This window comes from Oncorhynchus nerka, linkage group LG13 (genome assembly GCF_034236695.1).
Source record: "Oncorhynchus nerka isolate Pitt River linkage group LG13, Oner_Uvic_2.0, whole genome shotgun sequence".
In the NCBI taxonomy this organism is placed as follows: domain Eukaryota; kingdom Metazoa; phylum Chordata; class Actinopteri; order Salmoniformes; family Salmonidae; genus Oncorhynchus; species Oncorhynchus nerka.
This window is the reverse complement of record NC_088408.1, coordinates 74,883,704-74,905,163: the sequence shown is the minus strand read 5'-3', so window position 1 is coordinate 74,905,163 and position 21,460 is coordinate 74,883,704. Positions and strand designations below refer to the sequence as shown.

General features: G+C 43.8%; 2 protein-coding genes across 2 annotated transcripts; both read right to left on the bottom strand.

Annotated features, from left to right (window-relative positions):
- plbd2 (phospholipase B domain containing 2) lies at window positions 1–10,697 on the bottom strand. The gene is made up of 12 exons (XM_029678254.2): window positions 10,402–10,697; window positions 9,003–9,096; window positions 8,739–8,897; window positions 8,473–8,573; window positions 8,091–8,305; window positions 7,792–7,886; window positions 7,554–7,714; window positions 6,656–6,751; window positions 6,471–6,542; window positions 6,152–6,304; window positions 886–1,048; window positions 1–756 (listed from the first exon to the last, which is right to left on the bottom strand). The coding sequence occupies exons 1-12, from the start codon at window positions 10,605–10,607 to the stop codon at window positions 586–588; spliced, it is 1,686 nt and encodes a 561-aa protein (XP_029534114.1). The 5' UTR covers window positions 10,608–10,697; the 3' UTR covers window positions 1–585.
- Window positions 10,698–10,738: 41 nt separating this feature from the next.
- On the bottom strand, window positions 10,739–21,228 carry rbm19 (RNA binding motif protein 19). Its single transcript, XM_029678253.2, has 22 exons — window positions 21,088–21,228; window positions 20,009–20,191; window positions 19,768–19,863; window positions 19,483–19,521; window positions 19,146–19,338; window positions 18,810–19,060; window positions 18,505–18,564; window positions 18,205–18,355; window positions 17,915–18,121; window positions 17,551–17,681; window positions 17,336–17,460; window positions 17,093–17,189; window positions 16,872–16,982; window positions 16,547–16,747; window positions 15,983–16,192; window positions 15,813–15,873; window positions 15,389–15,468; window positions 15,226–15,281; window positions 11,728–11,841; window positions 11,509–11,620; window positions 11,274–11,394; window positions 10,739–11,181 (listed from the first exon to the last, which is right to left on the bottom strand). The coding sequence occupies exons 1-22, from the start codon at window positions 21,121–21,123 to the stop codon at window positions 11,099–11,101; spliced, it is 2,718 nt and encodes a 905-aa protein (XP_029534113.2). The 5' UTR covers window positions 21,124–21,228; the 3' UTR covers window positions 10,739–11,098.
- Window positions 21,229–21,460: the final 232 nt, after the last annotated feature.

Genomic DNA, 21,460 nt, shown 5'->3' with positions numbered 1-21,460 from the left:
TGAAGTTCAAAACTCATTTAATGACAACCATTGACCATTGAATAAAAAAAACTGGACACATTCAAGCCTTTCCCTGTCAAATGAGAAATGTAATACATATTTTGATCTGATTACGGTCTTAATAGCGTTGATATGAATTAAATGAATTGACCAGTGCCTTAGCAGCATGAATCAAATGGTAGAATACTTTAGGATTCAAATTGAAAACAGATTTAAAAATGGAAAACAAAAATCATTCTCTATTGCCCAAACAAAGTATTTTTTGTGCATCTAAGAGGTACAATTTCCTACCTCAATATTGTCAATAGTGGAAGTCTCATTTCAAACAGAGTTATACCATCTCACATTACATTCAATATGAGACAGCCAGTATGAGCAAAAAATTATTTTGTTTTTTAAACTGTTAAAACACATTCCCTTATCTCAAACAGCAGTGCAGTAAACATATGCTTACTGTTGTACTGTATATCCATTTGCATTACATTTGTAATAATTTCCCCTTTTCAAATGAAATCCAGCACCCCTCAGTTTATTTTCTTACACTGATGGATGTGTGCGTGTAGGGTTAATTTAAAAGGTTACGGGTTAGGTAGACCAGGTGACATGTATAGGTGTGAAAGCCCAGGTGTCGGGGTGTCCCATGTGCATCAGGTCTGAGTAGGGAGAGGAACTCCACTGGAAAGCAGGTACCTGGTCCCACGTGGGTCCACTCGCTGCCAAGAACCCAAACTCACGCCACATCTCATAAGACGTCACCTACACACAAGGAATGGTACGCACACAGCCAATTAGTGATACCCACAGGAGACATGACATTGCAGCTCACCTAATTCATACTTAGATAGATGGAGAAGCAAGACAAAAGTAGAGGGAGTACAGCCTTACCTTCATATCCGTTCCACCATGTGGTCTCTGCTTCAGCGCTCCAAAGGGATATGTCCCATTAGCCTGGTTCAGGTCGGAGCGGGCCGAGATGGTGTTCTCCCCGTTAGCAGGCGGGTCGCAGCCCTCGCACCGTGACAATGGGTCCTCTTTAAAGTTATTATACCTACACAGAGAGAGCGGGAAGGGATATTTTTATACATAGGCTAAAATGTCAGTAGGGGTACTCGTATACAGGTCAGGTGTGGACAATTCCACAGTAACGGAATTGAGCTGAGACTCCGATTTTTCACTTAAAAAGGTATGCCAAACAAAACATAACTCTGCACAAGCACTACTTTTAACCATTTACACTGAACATTTTACAAAACATTTAATGGAAGAACTGTACAGATGCAAAGTTTGGAAACATCTTCCTCAGTTTGTGTGTCCAAATTTTCCAAAAACTCTTAAATATCTGATCTGAATTAAGATTCAACAATGTCTGCAGAACAAATGGGGTGTCAGCTATGACATGACACATTGAGAAAATCTCTTGGATATTGAACTACAGTAAGTGAAGTGGATTTTACACCTGGCAACGGAATTGCAGTAACGGAATCATGGGTTCCTGATGTGTACTACAAAGAAATGCATAACTATGAATGTAATTCTCTTCATGGTGATTCTTTCTAAATAGGTACAAAAAAGGTATAAATATGCAATATCCATGTTTGCATATTTGGGTATTATTCTACACAGTGGCTATTATTTTAATGAGCTCTGCCCCAAACAAGACAAATTTGGATGGTCCAGACTAGAGGTCGACCGATTAATTGGAATGGCCGATTAATTAGGGCCAATTTCAAGTTTTCATAACAAATCGGAAATCGGTATTTTTGGGCACCGATTTGCCGATTTTAAAATTTTATATATAAAAAAAATGTAATACCTTTATTTAACTAGGCAAGTCAGTTAAGAACACATTCTTATATTCAATGACGGCCTAGGAACGGTGGGTTAACTGCCTCGTTCAGGGGCAGAAAGACAGATTTTCACTTTGTCAGCTCGGGGGATCCAATCTTGCAACCGTACAGTTAACTAGTCCAACGCAATAACGACCTGCCTCTCTCTCAGTGCACTCCACAAGGAGACTGCATGTTACGCGAATGCAGTAAACCAAGGTAAGTTGCTAGCTAGCATTAAACTTATCTTATAAAAAACAATCAATCATAATCACTAGTTAACTACACATGGTTGATGATATTACTAGATATTATCTAGCGTGTCCTGTGTTGCATATGATCTGACTGAGCATACAAGTATCTGACTGAGCGGTGGTAGGCAGAAGCATGCGCGTAAACATTCATTTGAACAGCACTTTTGTGCGTTTTGCCAGCAGCTCTTCGTTATGCGTCAAGCATTGCGCTGTTTGACTTCAAGCCTATCAACTTCCTAGCTAGTTAGCGCGCGCTAATAGCGTTTCAAACGTCACTCGCTCTGAGCCTTGCAGTGGTTGTTTCCCTTGCTCTGCATGGGTAACGCTGCTTCGATGGTGGCTGTTGTCGTTGTGGTTCGAGCCCAGGGAGGAGCGAGGAGAGGGACGGAAGCTATACCGTTACACATGAACTCATGTTAAAAGGAACCACCAACTTTCATATGTTCTCATGTTCTGAGCATGGAACTGAAACGTTAGCACATATTGCACTTTTACTTTCTTCTCCAACACTGTGTTTTTGCATTATTTAAACCAAATTGAATATGTTTCATTATTTACTTGAGGCTAAATTGATTTGATTGATGTATTATATTAAGTTAAAAATAAATGTTCATTCAGTATTGTTGTAATTGTCATTATTACAAATAAATACATGTTTTTTTAATTTAAATTGTTTTTTTATTTTTTATTATAAATCGGCATCAGCGTTGAAAAATCATAATCGGTCGACCTCTAGTCCAGACCAAATCTGAACCAATCATATACGTCTACGTTTCACAAGTTTGGACATCAATGTACAGCACAACACACATCTACCAAAATTTAATTTGCTACTGGCAGTTTGATGCTGATTGATATCTCATTTCACCTCGTTGAAAGAAGTATTTATTTTTGACCTTTTCAAATCGAGGACAGGGAAGAGAGAATATTAACGTTGGTTGCGAGATAAAAAAGAATAAGAATAACAGACAGAAGAAGAGAGAATATTTCCACAGCTCCACAAGCTCTTTTCGCGATTGGCGAAAGCATCATATTTGAAGTAAGTTTTAAGGTTCAGAATCGAGTTTAGGTTTCCTGAACAAGTTTTACGAAAGTTGAGTCGCTGTGTAAGTTAACGTTACACCTTTGGCCCCATGTATACTCAGCCTTGTCTTATGGTAGTGTGTTGGTGGTTGAAGATATCCCTCTAGTGGTGTGGTGGCTGTGCTTTGGCAAAGTGGGTGGGGTTATATCCTGCCTAGACAGGGCTCTAACTCCCCTAACTCCAGACTTGCTTGGGCCAAGAAACACGAGCAATGGACATATCCTGCCGGTTTGGTCCTGTCCGGGGGTATCGTCGGACAGGGCCAGTGTCTCCCGACCCCTCCTGTCTCACCCTCCAGTATTTATGCTGCAGTAGTTTGTGTCAGGGGGCTAGGGTCAGTCTGTTATATCTGGAGTATTTCTCCCGTCTTATCTGGTGTCCTGTGTGGAACCCTGATCTGTTCACCGGATGTGCTACCTGTCCCAGACCTGCTGTTTTCAACTCTCTAGAGACAACTCTCTGACTTGCCTAGTTAAATAAAGGTAAAATAAATAAAAAGTCTTATCTTCTTGGTGCTAGAGCTTTATTTTCTGAAAATATTTTAGATGTTCAACACTTTAAAAAAAATATATAATCGACAGTTTAAGTCAGAAGTTTACATACACCTTAGCCAAATACATTTCAACTCAGTTTTTCACAATTCCTGACATTTGATCCAAGTAAACATCCGCAGAGTACGACCCTGCCTCACACAGGAAGCAGCGCAGGTCCTAATCCAGGCACTTGTCATCTCCCGTCTGGATTACTGCAACTCGCTGTTGGCTGGGCTCCCTGCCTGTGCCATTAAACCCCTACAACTCATCCAGAACGCCGCAGCCCGTCTGGTGTTCAACCTTCCCAAGTTCTCTCACGTCACCCCGCTCCTCCGCTCTCTCCACTGGCTTCCAGTTGAAGCTCGCATCCGCTACAAGACCATGGTGCTTGCCTACGGAGCTGTGAGGGGAACGGCACCTCAGTACCTCCAGGCTCTGATCAGGCCCTACACCCAAACAAGGGCACTGCGTTCATCCACCTCTGGCCTGCTCGCCTCCCTACCACTGAGGAAGTACAGTTCCCGCGCAGCCCAGTCAAAACTGTTCGCTGCTCTGGCCCCCCAATGGTGGAACAAACTCCCTCACGACGCCAGGACAGCGGAGTCAATCACCACCTTCCGGAGACACCTGAAACCCCACCTCTTTCAGGAATACCTAGGATAGGATAAAGTAATCCTTCTCACCCCCCCCTTAAAAGATTTAGATGCACTATTGTAAAGTGGCTGTTCCACTGGATGTCTTAAGGTGAACGCACCAATTTGTAAGTCGCTCTGGATAAGAGCGTCTGCTAAATGACTTAAATGTAATGTAAATGTAAATATTCCCTGTCTTAGGTCAGTTAGGATCACCACTTTATTTTAAGAATGTGAAATGTCAGAATAATACTAGAGAGAATTATTTGTTTCAGCTTTCATTTCTTTCATCACATTCCCACTGGGTCAGAAGTTTACATACACTCAATTAGTATTTGGTAGCATTGCCTTTAAATTGTTTAACTTGGGTCAAACGTTTCAGAAAGCCTTCCACAAGCTTCCCACAATAAGTTGGGTGAATTTTGGCCCATTCCCAAGAGCTGGTGGAACTGAGTCAGGTTTGTTGGCCTCCTAGTTCGCAACACGCTTTTTCAATTCTGGCCACCTTGACTTTGTTGTCCTTAAGCCATTTTGCCACAACTTTGGAAGTATGCTTGGGGTCATTGTCCATTTGGAAGACCCATTTGCGACCAAACTTTAACATCCTGACTGATGTCTTGAGATGTTGCTTCAATATATCCACATAATTTTCAATTTCTCATGATGCCATCTATTTTGTGAAGTGCACCAGTCCCTCCTGCAGCAAAGCACCCCCACAACATGATGCTGCCACCCCCGTGCTTCACGGTTGGGATGGTGTTCTTCGGCTTGCAAGCCTCCCCCTTTTCCCTCCTAATTTAACGATGATCATTATGGCCAAACAGGTCTATTTTTGTTTCATCAAACCAGAGGACATTTCTCCAAAAAGTACAATCTTTGTCCCCATGTGCAGTTGCAAACTGTAGTCTGGCTTTTTTATGGCGGTTTTGGAGCAGTGGCTTCTTCCTTGCTAAGCGGTCTTTCAGGTTATGTCGATATAGGACTCTTTTTACTGTGGATATAGATACTTTTGTACCCGTTTCCTCCAGCATCTTCACAAGGTTTTTGCTGTTGTTCTGGGATTGATTTGCACTTTTCACACCTAAGTACATTCATATCTATCTCCTGAACAGGTAATCAAATGGCTACCCGGACTATTTGCATTGTATGCCCCCGCCCAACCCCTCTTTTTGCGCTGCTGCTACTCTCTGTTTATCATATATGAATTGTCACTAACTATACATTCATGTACATTCTACCTCAATTGGGCCAACCAACCAGTGCTCCCGCACATTGGCTAACCGGGCTATCTGCATTGTGTCACACCCACCACCCGCTAACCCCTCTTTTACGCTACTGCTACTCTCTGTTCATCATATATGCATAGTCACTTTAACCATATCTACATGTACATACTACCTCAATCAGCCTGACTAACCGGTGTCTGTATGTAGCCTCGCTACTGTATATAGCCTGTCTTTTTACTGTTGTTTTATTTCTTTACCTACCTATTGTTCACCTAATACCTTTTTTGCACTATTGGTTAGAGCCTGTAAGTAAGCATTTCACTGTAAGGTCTACTACACCTGTTGTATTCGGCCACGTAACAAATAAACTTTGATTTGGACCCATTGTCCATCTGTTTGACCACTTATCAAAGCCTTTGCTTATTCCAAATGTATGCCTTAATTAAAATTTTAAAAACACTTTTGACATGTTCCTATAAACTTCACATTGGTGCTCATGGGTCCTTTTACATGGAAATGACCGTGTATAAAAGCAGGTCTGTCCATCTCCCTCCTGTGACACATTTGGATTGAAGCCTCTGAATGGAGGCGTGTACCTCATGAGGCGGACCATGGAGTCCATGTCTGTGACGTGTGATTGGTTCCTTCTGAAGATCTGGGCTCGAGGATTCATGTCCAGAGAAAACCATGGACCAAACTGCTCTACCAGTTCTCTACAGCCGCTGGCATTAAACACCTCCTCATAGTACCTACACAAACACAAAGCGAGAGTGTGCGTCACACATATACACGTTAAAGCTGAACAAATTATAACCATCCTCTCCAACACCTGCAAGACCGACACAGTCAACTCCTCTTTTTATTAATTATATAGTCATTACTAGTGTGTGGTAGTTTGATGTTATTGGTACTTACGGGATGTTGTAACTAGACCAGTAGCCTTTCTGCAGCAATTCCTGGGTTTTATCAGAGTGAACAACTAGCCCACTACAGAACAGAACCACACACACCTATTAATGTTACTGATAAATAACCAGCCCATTTCTCAAAATGTACATGTGTTGAGAGGTTGTTGTGTGTATGTGTGTTGCCTGTCTTACGGGATCTGCTCCAGCACAGTAAACAGCTGCTCCTTAGTCTCTGTCATCCCTGGAGTGAAATGCCTGTAGTCCACTATCATCCACTGGTTATTATACCTAACACACACACGAGGGAATACATTAACTTTAAAGGTAGACACTATGTGGTATGTGGGTCTGTTTAGAGGCTGAGTAATTAATGACTATGATACACTAGTCACTCTCAGGTTCCACTGTGCTGAGTAACTGAGGCTGATAAGACACTGTGTAGATATTCTAGAGATCAGAGAAGACTGGTGGAAGGAGCTATAGGCGGACGGCTCATTGTAATGCCGGGAATGGAATAAATGGAACGGTATCAAACATATGGAAACCACATGTTGGATTCCATTCTATTCCAGCCATTACAAAGTCTATAGCTCCTCCCACTAGCTTCCACTGATAGAGATAGGCTAGAGAAATAAACAAAAAGCTGCAGAAGACAGATAAATGTAACCATACAAAACAACATGAGTGTGTCACTTTTGACCTCAGGGGACTTTGGCCTGAGTGGGCATTACTGATAAGTCCCAGCCCTGCTTTCCCAGACCTGCCTGAAGTGTGTGTCATAAAAGACAACTCAGCACTTTAGAGACACTACTTTATCAGCTGACTTAACTGCTGACTCTGTCCTCCCCCCACTCATGATATTTAATGTGATGTTTTATAAACTCGATTATAGTTTTACTTCCCTTCATTCCTTAAAAAGATAGTTCCCTTCACTCTTCCTCTCCTAGTTTCCTTTAAATGGATAGTTCAAAAGCCTGTACGAAAGTTGGTTTGCAGAGCTCCAGCCTGACCGAACCGGAGAGATAACCTACATGGTGGACATCTATAGGAAAAAGGGGAAATGTCAACCAGAGGGACCACAGAGACTTACGTTCCGCTGTTGTGTTTGCTGAAAATTTCTGCCCACGCCTTGCCAGTTGTAGCCAGCCGATTGGCTACGATGTTCCTCAGCCACTCCATCACTGCTCCGGTTGGTTGAACAAACTTCCAGAGGGCGGGGTTACTGTTGCCAATGGTGGTCTCCAGAGTAACCTAAGGGACATCTTTAAAATAAAAAGAATACACACACTGTATATGCTATGTCCACACATATTACACACAGCTCTCACCAGCCCAGTGCTAAGGATGTAGAAGTCATCTCCAGAGAAGATGGAGCCTGGGTAGGAAGAGAACGCCTGGGTTCCACCAGGGATCATATCACTGTCTGAGAACAACACAACACAGAAATCAAACTCAAAATATAGAACTCTGAACCACATAACTCATGTTTGGACTTTCCCAGTGTTCAGATGCAGAGTTTCAAGGAGTGTTTCATGAAGAGTGTATATGTTAGGGGGAAAGGGGGGACGTTGAGACGCTGTAGGCAGAGTTAAGTTATCCTTATGAGAGGTTTAGGGGTTAGGGTTACCTGTAGGAGAGACACGGTAGGCAAACTGGTACTTTTTTAGGATGCGCAGCATGGCCTGGTAGATGTTCCAGGTATCATGAGACACCAGTAGATCCTTGTTGCCAGGCAACAGCTTGATGAGGGCGGAGCAAGAGCCGGAGCCCAGAGTCCGTGAATGGCTGGATTTGTTTAGGGCCCCTTCAAGATCCTCTAGGTCTCCTCCCATCTGGAAAAGTCTGAATAGCCACATAAAAATGTAGGGTTGCCACACTTCATTTAGCTCACCCCATTGGAACCATTTACATTGCTCCGGAGATGGGTACTCCGCGTTAAATCAAGGGCGCTTACAGAGACTGTCACTAATGGGGTGAACTCAAATCCACCAATCACAGACCACACTTACAGGAAGCCGAAGGGGTTGAGAGTGAAAGGGCCACTGGGAAATGACAGCTGATCATTGTAGCCGTCCTCCAGACCTTTCAGCTGCAGCAACGCCAACCGCACCTGAGAGAGAAAGTCTAAATGAAAAATATTCTCTAAGATATTCTTAGATCCCAAATGTGTACTGAATGAGGCACACTAGCAATAAATCTTTACTGTTTAGACACAGAGAAAAGGCGCAGACACTTCATAATTTAGCATGCTGGCTGACCCAGACCCAGCCAGTACCTGGTGCCAGTAGGGACAGTGTGGATGCTCCTCTATCTGCTGTCTGACCCATTGCAGGTTGGAAGTGATGTAATCCTTCAGTCTCTGGCAGAATCCCGACTCGAAGGTAAACGGACCGCAGTACCCCATAAGAGTGTTCATCCAGTGCTTATAGATCAGCTGAGACAAACACAAATACACACAGAATCAGCTATAGATTGACTCCACTGCCCCAGCAGGATATGGTTTTAGTTTAGGGGTTGGGGCAGATGGTCTCTACCTTACCTGGGAGGTGACTGCAGCCTCAACGGCCCCGGAAGCATACGCCTGGATACTATCATTATAGCGTCCGCTAGTGGTCACTTCCAGATATGCCCAGCTGAGGGAGAGAACACATAGTAAATACATCATGATCAAATTTGTTTGGGTGAGGAGTTCAACTCCAAATGGTTGTTTTGGACTGTCATAGGCAGTGTGGCTTATAATACTGGTATACAGTCATTTTTACATTGAAGTAGGCCTTAGTAAGCTACTGTAATTGCATATTTTTTTGTAGCCTGCCCTACGTTTCAGAATTCCCTTGCAGTCCATCACATTTAAGTTGGGGGAAAAGTTCATGCAAAAAAATGTATGCTGACAGGTCCACAACAACTTGCCATGTTTTTTTATTTCAGAAATTGACAGTCATTTTCCAGATACAGCATAAATTACTGCTAAAGATTAAACATCCTGCCAACCAGAATATGTGAGCTGAGTGGAGCATGACCAATTTGACTGGAGTGCTGAGCGAATTTCCCAAAAACTGGAGCATAGGCCTTCTTCCCAGAAGGGTTAGCGAAAAGTTAAGGTTAGGGAAGAGTTGGCTAACATGCTAAGTAGTTGTAAAGTAGGTAAAAAGTAGTAACTTGCAAACTTTTGGTAGCTAGACGTTCACGTTATACGCACACTCATCCACCCTACTTTCGTTTTTGCCTTAAGTAATCTAATTTATGGAACCACACCAATTTCAGTGTACCGGATTTACATTTACTATGTTACGTCTAGTCTATGAGTCCAGGCTCCAGGGCAGGACATAGAAACTCAATAATATATTGATAAGTAAATATCTAACAACTCGTCTTTTGCATGAATCGTACCAAACTATACCGCAAATAAAGGGTGTTATTGTAAGCATAACAAGTGACTGTAGGGCGTTTTTCAGGCAGCGTTAATCCTCGTTCACTTATGCATATATTTTTATGACAAGTCTGATGCGTATATATGGCGTGCGCCAAGTTTATACATCTCAGTATTTCTGTACAAATCTCGGGTGAAATTTACGCACCGTTTATAAATGAGGCCCTTGTGGATTTAAAAATGTTCCTTTCATATTAGAATTTGGAACGGTAATTGGTTACATTTGATTTCAAACCTAGACTTTCACATCTCTTTATTCCGCAACATGGGGACATCATCGCCTGCCATACCCCAATTATCAATCCAACGTTATTGTCTAGACTTATTCAGAAGTCATATTCTGATAAAATGGTTGTGGTAACTCGCTGTTTACCCAAACGCATATTTTTATTCATACATCGTCTATGAACCTAGATTAGCTCTGGTCCAGGGAGTTTGTGCGCGTTAGCGGAGGAACTCGGTAATGCCCTAGCCCAGAGATACAGCTACATCAGATGACTGAATTTACCCCGAGTTCTTGATGTCGTCGGTAAAGTTCGCCCAGGCTACATAGTCGTCTCGGAACCCCTCCTCCAAGGACAGCTGGCCAGTTTGTTTATCGAGAACTGCAGAATGAATCTCGGCCCGAACAGACGTCCATGATAAATAAAAAACACATGAAAACATAAACATCTTCTCTGTTGTTACTGACATCTGTGTGCGCCTGTCAGCCATTTTTAGCAATATAGTTCATGTGACCAAAGATGAAGGAATTTCAAAATAAAAGTCTAACCCTCTAACGTAGATAGATATGCTGGAGGGGGTTACATTTTCTGATAAAATACAATTCAATAAAAACTTAAAGCTACAGTAGCAGATAGGTAACATTTAATTGTTGTGTACAAATAATCCTATCAATCATGTCATCAGAGTCCCATGCATCATCAGAGCTCTCTCAGACATTCGCTCTCTCTGTCCCGCTTTCTCCTCACACACCCACACCCGTTCCTCATAACAACAACGCTCTGTCAAATTCCCTCAGCGTGTTTGAGAGGATTGTCAAGGCTTTGAACAGAATCACTGACAAAATAATTGGCTTCTGTCGAGTTCTGGTCCATCTGATTCTTTCTTCTCCTGTCACTCAGGTTCAGATTACACAGTCATTCCTACCCACATGGGTCGACAGAGCAACAATCGGGGCTGGGTTGGGGTGTGTGGTTGAGAGGTCAGTCATCCTCTGTCCCCCCAGCCTCCATCGTCTCCATAATACCCTCCATCACCTCGGCCTTCCGCTTCTTCTTAGGAATGTCTAAGAGAAAGAGAGAGACAGGGACATCAGAGAACAGGTTTCTCAAAACATCAATCTGAAATGTATTACTGCATCTGTACGCTGGGTGTTACCATGGAAATGCTCTGCTGTTTTCCTGCGTAGCGTCTCTACAGTGTCTTCAGCGTCGGCCCACTCTAGAACCAGCCGCCGCCCATACAGATGGGTGCTGTGGCACAGTGCTGAGAATGCTTTCTACAGGGGACACAAGAAATAACAAGACCGGTCAACACTACTGTACAGCAACAACACACATTTTAAAGGGGAAACAAGAAATAACACACACCGTGCTCATTCATCCTCACTCACCTTTGCATCCTGTTTGGTGAGGAAGTCTACAAAGCCAAACCCGCGGTGAGCCCCCGTGCCAGTACCGGACGCTTTCTTTGGCAGACGAACAGTCTTCAGCTCCCCAAACGTGCTGGAGGGGATATACATATTATCATCATAAGTGAGTGATGAAAAATGCAATGTCTCAGTGAGAAAGCTCTGAGGATGTCTGTGCATGCGTATATATATAGAGATTACCAGAAGAGCTCTCGTATCTCCCTGACTGTGGCCTGGAAGGGGACATTGCGTACAAGGATCTTAGAGCTGGTCTGTTTCCCCTCTGCCTGCTTCTTACGAGACACTACTGCAGACCTATACAAAATAAACAAATACAAAAAAATTACAAAATACTCACATATCTATAAGGTGTGGCATACAGGTCAGCCACCAGGGGGAGACTCGTCGAGGCCTGGTGACAGTATACATCACGTGGCGAAGGCTCCATCTGCTGGACGTGCAAGGTCTCGACGGGCTCTCAGGCCAGGACTAATTGGGAGCTGGTGAGTAATCAAGGGCTGATTGCTGACCAGCTGTGCAAGGCCCATAAAGCTGCCAGAAGGGCAGCACACAAAGGAGAGCGGGAGAAGAAAGGACTCCCGTATAGTTGAGGACGGTTGCAAAGGTATGTGCAGGGAGTTCAGTTTTTGTGCCCGACAGGATACAGCGAGACCCGGAGCCCAGATGGCGGTACCCTGGAGAGGGTCTCATGGGGGAGACCTATCCTTTTCCTTTTGATTTATTATTTAAATAAACACCCTTGAAACAGAGCTATTCATACTCTGTCCGTGTCTGATCTGTGTAAACGTTTTGACCAAACCCCCTGGTCTGCCACGGAGGATAAATGCTGCATTGTGTCATCATAAATGCTTATACAGATCATTCGGAAAGTATTCAGACCCCTTCTCCACAATTTGTTACATTACAGCCTTATTCTAAAATGTATTAAGTAGAACATTATCCCTCATCAATCTACACACAATACCCAATAACGTCAAAGCAAAAACAGGTTTAGACATTCTTGCAAATTTATAAAAATAAGACAGAAATACCTTAATTACATAAGTATTTAGACCCTTTGCGATGAGACTCAAAATTGAGCTCAGATGCACCCCGTTTCCATTGACCATCCTTGAGATGTTTCTCCAACTAGGAGTCCACCTGTGGTAAATTCAATTGATTGGACATGATTTGGAAAGGCACACACACCTGTCTATATAAGGTCCCACAGTTGACAGTGCATGTCAGAGAAAAAACCAAGCCATGAGGTCGTGGGAATTGTCCGTAGAGCTCAGAGACAGGATTGTGTTGATGCACACATCTGGGGAAGGGTATCAAAACATTTTTGCAGCATTGAATGTCCCCAAGAACACAGTTGCCTCCATCATTCTTAAATGGAATAAGTTTGGAACCACAAATTTTCTAGAGCTGGCCGCCAGGCCAAACTGAACAATCGGGAGAGAAGGCTTTGGTCAGGGAGGTGACCAAGAACCCGATGTTCATTCTGATAGAACTCCAGAGTTCCTCTGTGGAGATGGGAGAACCTTCCAGAAGGACAATCATCTCTGCAGAACTCCACCAATCAGGTCTTTATGGTAGAGTGGCCAGACGGAAGCCACTTCTCAGTAAAAGGCACATAACAGCCCGCTTGGAATTTCCCAAAAGGCACCTAAAGTACTCTCAGACCATGAGAAACAAGATTCTCAGGTCTGATGAAACCAAGATTGTACTCTTCGGCCTGAATGCCAAGCATCACATCTGGAGGAAACCTGGCACCATCCCAATGGTGACGCATGGTGGTGGCAGCATCATGCTGTGGGGATGTTTTCAGCAGCAGAGACTGGGAGTCTAGTCGGGATCAAGGGTAAGATGAACGGAGCAAAGTACAGAGAGATCCTTGATGAAAACCTGCTCCAGAGCACGCAGGACCTCAGACTTGGGCAAAGGTTCACCTTCCGACTGGACAAAGACCCTAAGCACACAGCCAAGGCAACGCAGGAGTGGCTTCTGGACAAGTCTCTGAATGTCCTTAAGTGGCCCAGCTAGAGTCCGGACTTAAACCCGATCAAACATCTCTGGAGAGACCTGAAAAAAGCTGTGCAGCGACAATCCCCATTCAACCTGACATAACTTGAGGCTCTGCAGAGAAGAATGGGAGAAACTCTGAAAATACAGGTGTGCCAAGCTTGTAGCATCATACCCAAGAGGACTCTAGGCTGTAATCGCTGCTAAAACACAATACTGAGTAAAGGGTCTGAATACTTATGTAAATGTTACATTTCCAGTATTTAATTTAATACATTTGCCAAAATGTCTAAACCTGGTTTTGCTTTGTCATTATGGGGTATTTTTTTATTTGACCTTTATTTAACTAGGCAAGTCCGTTAATAACCTCCCTAGGCTAGGGGGTGGTATTTTCACACCCGGGTGAAAAGCGTGCCCAAAGTAAACTGCCTGCTACTCAGGCCCAGAAGCTAGGATATGCATATTATTAGTAGATTTGGATAGAAAACACTCTGAAGTTTCTAAAACTGTTTGAATGATGTCTGAGTATAACAGAACTTATTTGGCAGGCGAAACCCTGAGGACAAATCATCCAGGAATTTTTTTTTTTTTAGGTGAGTGTTTTCAATGAGGATCTAGATTTTTAAGGCACTTGCTTGCAGTTCTTATCACTTCCACTGGATGTCAGTCTTTAGAAATTGGTTGATGTTTTTCCTTTGTGTAATGAAGAAGTAGGGCTGTTCAGAACAAAGGTTGAGTCTAGTGTACTGTTGTGGTTGGGGCGCGCGACCTGAAAGCTCGCTCCACTTTGTTTTTATCCGCTATTGAGCGCAGTTTATCCCGTCTTACATTTTATTGATTATTTACGTTAAAAAAATACCTGAAGTTGTATTAGGAAAGTTGTTTGAAATGTTTGGACAAAGATTACAGGTAATTTTGAGATTTTGTAGTCATGTTGCGCGAGTTGGAACTGGTGTTATTCTGGATCAAACGCGCCAAATAAATGGACATTTGAGATATAGCGACGGAATTAATTGAACAAAAGGACCATTTGTGATGTTTATGGGACATATTGGAGTGCCAACAGAAGAAGCTCTTCAAAGAGCTCGTCAAAGAATTATATCGTTATTTCTGAGTTTTGTGTCGTGCTTGGCGGGATGAAATGATTGTCTGTGTTTGTTTGATGGGGTGCTGTCCTCAGATAATAGCATGGTTTGCTTTCGCCGTAAAGCCTTTTTGAAATCTGACATGGTGGCTGGATTAACAAGAAGTAAAGCTTTCATTTCGTGTATTGCACTTGTGATTGTATTAAAGTTAAATATTTCTAATAATTTGAATTTGGAGATCTGCCATTTCACCGGATGTTGTCAAATCGATCCCGTTAACGAGATTTGATCCCTAAGAAGTGGTTAAGAACAAATTCTTATTTTCAATGACGGGGCAGAACGACGTTTTTACCTTGTCAGCTCGGGAATTCGATCTTGCAACCTTTTGGTTACTAGTCAACACTCTATTCCCTGTAGTGGTCATTATTTTCTCCCATTCAATTCAGAAAAAGGCTATACCGTAACCAAATATCGAAAAAGTCAAGGGGTTTGAATACTTTTCGAATGCACTGTAATTACTCCTATCAGTTTGTTGTTAATTAATGTAACCATGTATGATGGATGGTATTAGTATGATGGAGTGACTCACTTGGTGGCTCTCTCAGACACTTTCAACTCCAACTGGTGTTCATCCACACTGCAGTGCTTAGAGAAAGAAGTGAGATGGGGGGGATGAGAGAGACAGAAAGAGGTGAGGTCAGTATCTATAGGTGTAGAGGTTAAAGGTTCAGGATCAGGGCTAGGGTCAATACCTGAAGCTGCCTTATGGCCTTCTCTGCTGCCTTCTGCGTCCGATAGGTGACAAAGCCATACCCCATGGACAACAGCTGACCTACAGGGACAAAACAGCACAGAACACCAATGTTCAATTTATGTTTGTGGTCGGAGACTGAAGTAGTTGCGGAGCCTCCGGAGGCACACAGAGGCCAAATTTAGCTATGTTCCACATTGCTGTGCACCTCCCAAATGTATGTAACAATGAATGCGGAGGGCTCTGTATAGCTCCGCATTGAAATGATTTGATTGACAGTAGGTGAGGGCGGCTCTGTGCTGCTCCGCGATTCGCAAGAAGTATCAACGCCCTGACTTCTGCAGAGGCCATATAACCATAAATGCTGCAAGGCCAATGCAGACGTGGGATTGACCACGCAGCCTTTAAAATGTCATGTTCAGTACCGGTCTTGTCTTTTTTCTTAGAGATGGTGCAGGTCTTCAATGTGCCACATTTGGAGAAGGTCTATAGAAAGACACAAACCAAAAACATGAGCCATTCAACAAAACTTCCGACCTAACTGCATCCTCTATGACTCACTCATCCTCTATTCCTCATCTAATGCTAACCCTACCTCACGCAATGTCTCCTCTGTTGTGGTGAAGTTGAGGTTCTTGATGAAGAGGGTGGATCCCAGTGCTTCCTCCTCCTCCTCCTCCACCTCCTCCTCCTGTGCTGAGGTTTTGGTGGTGGACTCCGGATCTGGTGTAAGTGTCTTGCTAGGCATGGCTGCTGAGAATACTCCCGTAGGGGCCCACTCCAAATATAGGGGGACATGCTGGAACTAGAGAGTGAGGCAGTATATGTTACAGTATATGTAACAGTATAACTTTAGACCATACCCGGGTGCGAACCAGGGACGCTCTGCACACATCAACAACAGTCACCCACGAAGCATCGTTACCCATCGCTCCACAAAAGCCACGGCCCTTGCAGAGCAAGGGGAACCACTACTTCAAGGTCTCAGAGCAAGTGACGTCACCGATTGAAACGCTATTTAGTGCGCACCACCGCTAACTAGCTAGCCGTTTCACATCCGTTACATATACTTCCCTGAACAGGACCATGGTCTTCCTCAGACAGCATTCTATTTTTACATTATATAGGCAAAATTTGTATGGAACGAACACACACACACCTTGCTGTATGCCAGTCTAGTGAAGGCTTGTTTGGCCTCAGTGGGTTCCAGGTATTCTATGATGGCAGTCAAGCCTGCAGGCGGCAGCAGCACTCTACCCAGGGTGCCATGCGGCGAGAACAGTTCCTCCAGGTTCTCCACCGTCACTCCCGCTGGAAGATTCTTCACCAGGAACACAGACATGCTACGAGGCCCCGCCGCCTAAACACACAGACACAAATAACCGGAATCCAAAATTATAACTTTAAATAATGTTCTAAACTTTATAGAATGTTATGTCCTTTATGGACGGTTAGCACATCCTAGAAAGTGTTTTACAACATACCTGACTGAAGGAGTCCAGACAAACGTGGTTGTCCAACAGGAACTGTCGAGTCTCCTGGACAATTTGAGTCTCTCCTAAAGCCATCCTCACTGCTACACTCCCCTTAGACTCCTGAGAATCACATCATTAAAGATGATGGGGTAGAGGGTGGGGGAAAGGTGTATTCGGTGGTAAGGGAAGATGGGTAAAAGGGGCCGAGGAGACGGGAGAGTAGAACTCACATGGTCCAGGACTTGGCTCTTGGTGGTGTTGTATTTTTCAGCGATAGCATCTGCTACAGCACTGGTGCCCAGAAACAGGGTGTTCCAGTTATGGGAGCTGTAGAGTGACAAACATCAAAATGTGAACAAACACAAAAAGGCAATAAGATTACTGAACAATTCCAGTACTGGGTTGTAAACATAAACTAGGACAATTTAGAGAGATTTTAAACTAAGGAGAGATGTCTTTAGACTGTAACTGACCTTGTACTACTGGCTTTGTTCTTGGCGTCTTTCTGCCGTTTGTAGGAGGAGGAGCCTGGGCCAGAGTGGGCAGAGTCAGACTTCTCCTTTTTCAGAGTGGATGGAAGCAGGTGCAGCATCCTGCCCTGAGAGAGAAAGAGATGGGGGTATAGAAGGTTATATGTTACAGGTTAATGGCCAGAAACACACAATGGGTAAGGGTGTGAGATTAGTACCTGGAATATGTGTCCATCTAGCTGGGCCAGTGCTGTCACTGCATTCTCAGGGATCATGTAAGAGACGAAGGCATATCCTTTAGGCTTCTTGGTCAGATTGTCGATGGGGAAAACCACTTCAGCCAGAGGACCTGTAACACAGGCTGAGGGGTCAGGGGTGTGTGTGAACTCCTTGCTTGGAGTACAGTATGTGTGTGTGTGTGTGTGTGCACACCTTGCTTGGAGAATAAGTCTTGGAGCTGTGTGTGAACTCCTTGCTTGGAGTACAGTATGTGTGTGTGTGCACACCTTGCTTGGAGAATAAGTCGTGGAGCTGTGTGTGAACTCCTTGCTTGGAGTACAGTATGTGTGTGTGTGTGCACACCTTGCTTGGAGAATAGGTCTTGGAGCTCCTCTTCTGTACAAGTGTAGGGCAGATTCCTTATGAAGAGTCTTCCTGACTCTGCAACATCTTCCTCTTCCTCATCATCCTTCAGCTCCCTGGTGAAGCTCCTCTCGGTCCCTTTCTCCCGCCTCGCCGGGCGCACCTCACCCCTCACACTAGTCCGAAAAACCTCAATATAGCGCCCCCCTTAGGACAAACAAACACAATACATGTCTCTATATTCTCAGTGAGGAAACCAACATGCACACACACAACAGTCTGATTCTTACCCATGTAATCTTTGTTCTTCTTCAGAGCCTTTTCAACCTCCTCTTCTGACCGCACGTCCACATATATATACCCGGTTTTGTTGCCAGTGGCGTTCTTGATGATTCGAATGGCTGCAGGCTTCAGAGGAGTCATGAACTCTCGTACTTGTTGCTGTTGATTTCACACATTAACAACCCAAGAAGTCATACATAAACAAACAACTGCATCATTGTTAATAATAGAAGGACATATCTCCCTTTTCACAATCATCTGAACTCATCACACCCCCATGCCATGCCCAAAAACCCACACACACTTACCTCTTTGACATTGAAGGGACATCCTCTTAGCTTCACTGTGAACTCAGTGGTGGGCTCAGTCTGTGGAACGCAGAGAGATACACAGACGCACACACACACACACATATTTTACCAAAGGGAAAAAGGTAATGAAAACCCTCAACCTTAATAGCACTGTCAGAATGCTACACCATTATGCTGTTTTAACTGCTAACCTCCATCAGTTCGATTAAGGTTGGATTTGAGGTCAAATATACAATCCCAAGGTTTGAGGGTTATTGGTGCCCGTCAAGTGCTAGGGGTTAAAGGTTAGGAGTCTGCCCTACCTCCTGCTGTTTGCCAGGTTTGCCCTGGCTTTGATCCAGTGAAGTGGCTGGTGCTGAGGCCCTCTGGATACAGTCTGTGTCCCTACTCTCATAGGCACCATCTGTCTGCTGCACAGCGGCAGGCTCGTCTTCCGCATCTTCATCCTCATCGTCATTGTTCTTCTCCACAGCAGCACCCTCTGTCTGTGCCACTTTGGAGCGCAGGTACTCCATATCAGACAGGCCAGACTTCAGAGCCTCCTTATCAGCACCTGACAGTGAAAACACACCGTTTACACACACAGATCCTCACCGGCATCTGTCAGACAAAGGGTCTATGTAAGCATGTGTACCTACCCTGGTCTTCCTCCTCCTCATCTGACTCATCAAAGTTAAGGTAATCATCGGAGGCAGGCTTCTTCTCCTGACTCCTCCCCTGTCCGGTCTCGGGGGCTGCTGATTGGGGCAGAGTGTCGTTGGCCCAGGTAGATGCCTGGTTGCGGTTCTGATGCACTGACACAAACTCCTGGAAACCCTCGTCATCCTCCAGCTGACACACAAGTTTAAACAGAAATAATATGAAACAGATCACCAGAATGTCAAGGAAGAGAATAATTGTCAACACTTCAGGCATTTGCAATATCTTACACACCATCCATAGTGTATTTCCTCTGCCAGGCAGATGTGTACTTACTTTGCCTAGAATACTGGGGGATTCCTTTTTCTTCTTCTCCTGGTGGAAAAAAAACACACAAGAGAAAAATGTAAGAATAGATATGATCTCTCACAACAATTCAGCACAAAATACATCATAGTATGTACCCTGTTATTATGGTACATTAACACCCAATATAATAACTCCTCAATGTTACCCAGGACCCTGTGTGTAGACATGACCAGAAGATGAAGGGAACATCTCATGGTGTGAAACATTCAAAAACATTAAACACTTGACTGCAGCCCTATCCTTATACTGTACCTTGTTATTCTCCCTGGGGGCTGTGGCTGGGCCACGGGAGTGTTTACTCCAGGCTCTGGCCTTAGTGGGGTCCCCAAACGACTTGCACATCTCCACCTGGGCAAAAACAACACACACTATCAGAGAAGACGATGGCATTATCTGTCAACCAGGCTAGCGAATCCAATTTGACATACAATCTGTGATTGGCTAGCTGTCCATCTCACCACTACTCAGTAGTATGGGTGGCTAACTGTCTCACCGTTACTCTGGACGTGTCTACAAAGCTTTTATTGAAATGCTTCAGCGCCTTGTCCGCATCCTCCTCAGTCTTGAAGCCCACAAATCCAAACTTGCGGAACTTGCCCTCCTTGGTGAACTTCAGGCCGCAGTCTGTCAAGGTTCCGAAGGCGGCAAACATCTCCTTGAACCGCTCCTCCTTCATCTGCAGGCAAAGCTCGTCATTAGTAACCTAAACTCAGTTTAACAAACCCTGAATAACAAATCAACCCAGACCTAGCCACTACTCCATCGGCACTTGTGGAGAAAACATCTAAGAGGATTGATAACTCTGCTTGGCCTATCAGCAAACAAGATGGAGCTACCACTTCAGACATAGTTACATATATTATTATATCCTTTCAGATACCCAAGTGCCTAAGAGGGTAGGGGCTAGAAGTTCATTTTGAACTAAGGTAAACGTAAACTCGATCATTAACTAAACTCAGGTTAAGTAAATTCAGTCACAAACGTAGGCCAAACTCATCTCCAGTTTACCACACATTAGCCCCTGTAATTCAAGAACGAAATAGTAGATACAATGATTTGTTGTGTAGTTTTAGCCCTTTACGGTTAGCTTAGATCTGTAGCTACACTCCACCTGAACCAGTACCATAAATTCAATATCGCATTAACCTGATCTGAAAACGCAACAATGACAAAATACGTTCGGTACTCAAAACATTGACTTTCGCTATTACGCACGGTAATGTACATCAACAAAATGCATGTATAAAAAGTATTGTTTTTGACCAAGTGCGCAAATTACTCAATACTGCCACGCAGGTCGGCTGATCCAGCAGCAGTACAGTAACCCGAAAAATCATTGATATTTAAATTATACATTTTTTGGAAGTACATAACGGCAGTAGTGACGATAGTTGCTATGCGAAATACCGAACGTATTTGAACATGATCAAGTTTGCAGAGCGTATTATCGGGACTTTAAAGGATTAAAGGATCCTGGGCGTCAGAAAATATCTCGTCATATTAGTCTTCTCAAGCCCAGATACTGGTTCAAACTCCATCCTCCATTCAACAACACATTCTAACATAATTTACCCCGTTTGGAAGGTTTTTGACGATTAATCTCGACATTTTAGGAGACCTAAATCCCGTCTAAACACTGAAATAAGGGGAAATATAGACGTCAACAACAAACACGCATGGACGTCTGTCTTGGTGGGCATTGATAACCTGGAAACATTTTGCAGAAATGTATGGAATCACTTCCGTGTCAAATACAAAGAACCTTCGGTCTTCAAAATAAAAGTCCTTACCGAAAGATGTGTGCTGTACATTGGCATTAATAGTTTGAATTCACATCACTGGCTGTCCGTGGGCAACAGGGGGCTACATTACGTATTTTTCAGTCAATATACCACAACAAAATATATAATTTATTTTGAACCCCTGGACCCTCAGATTCAAAGTC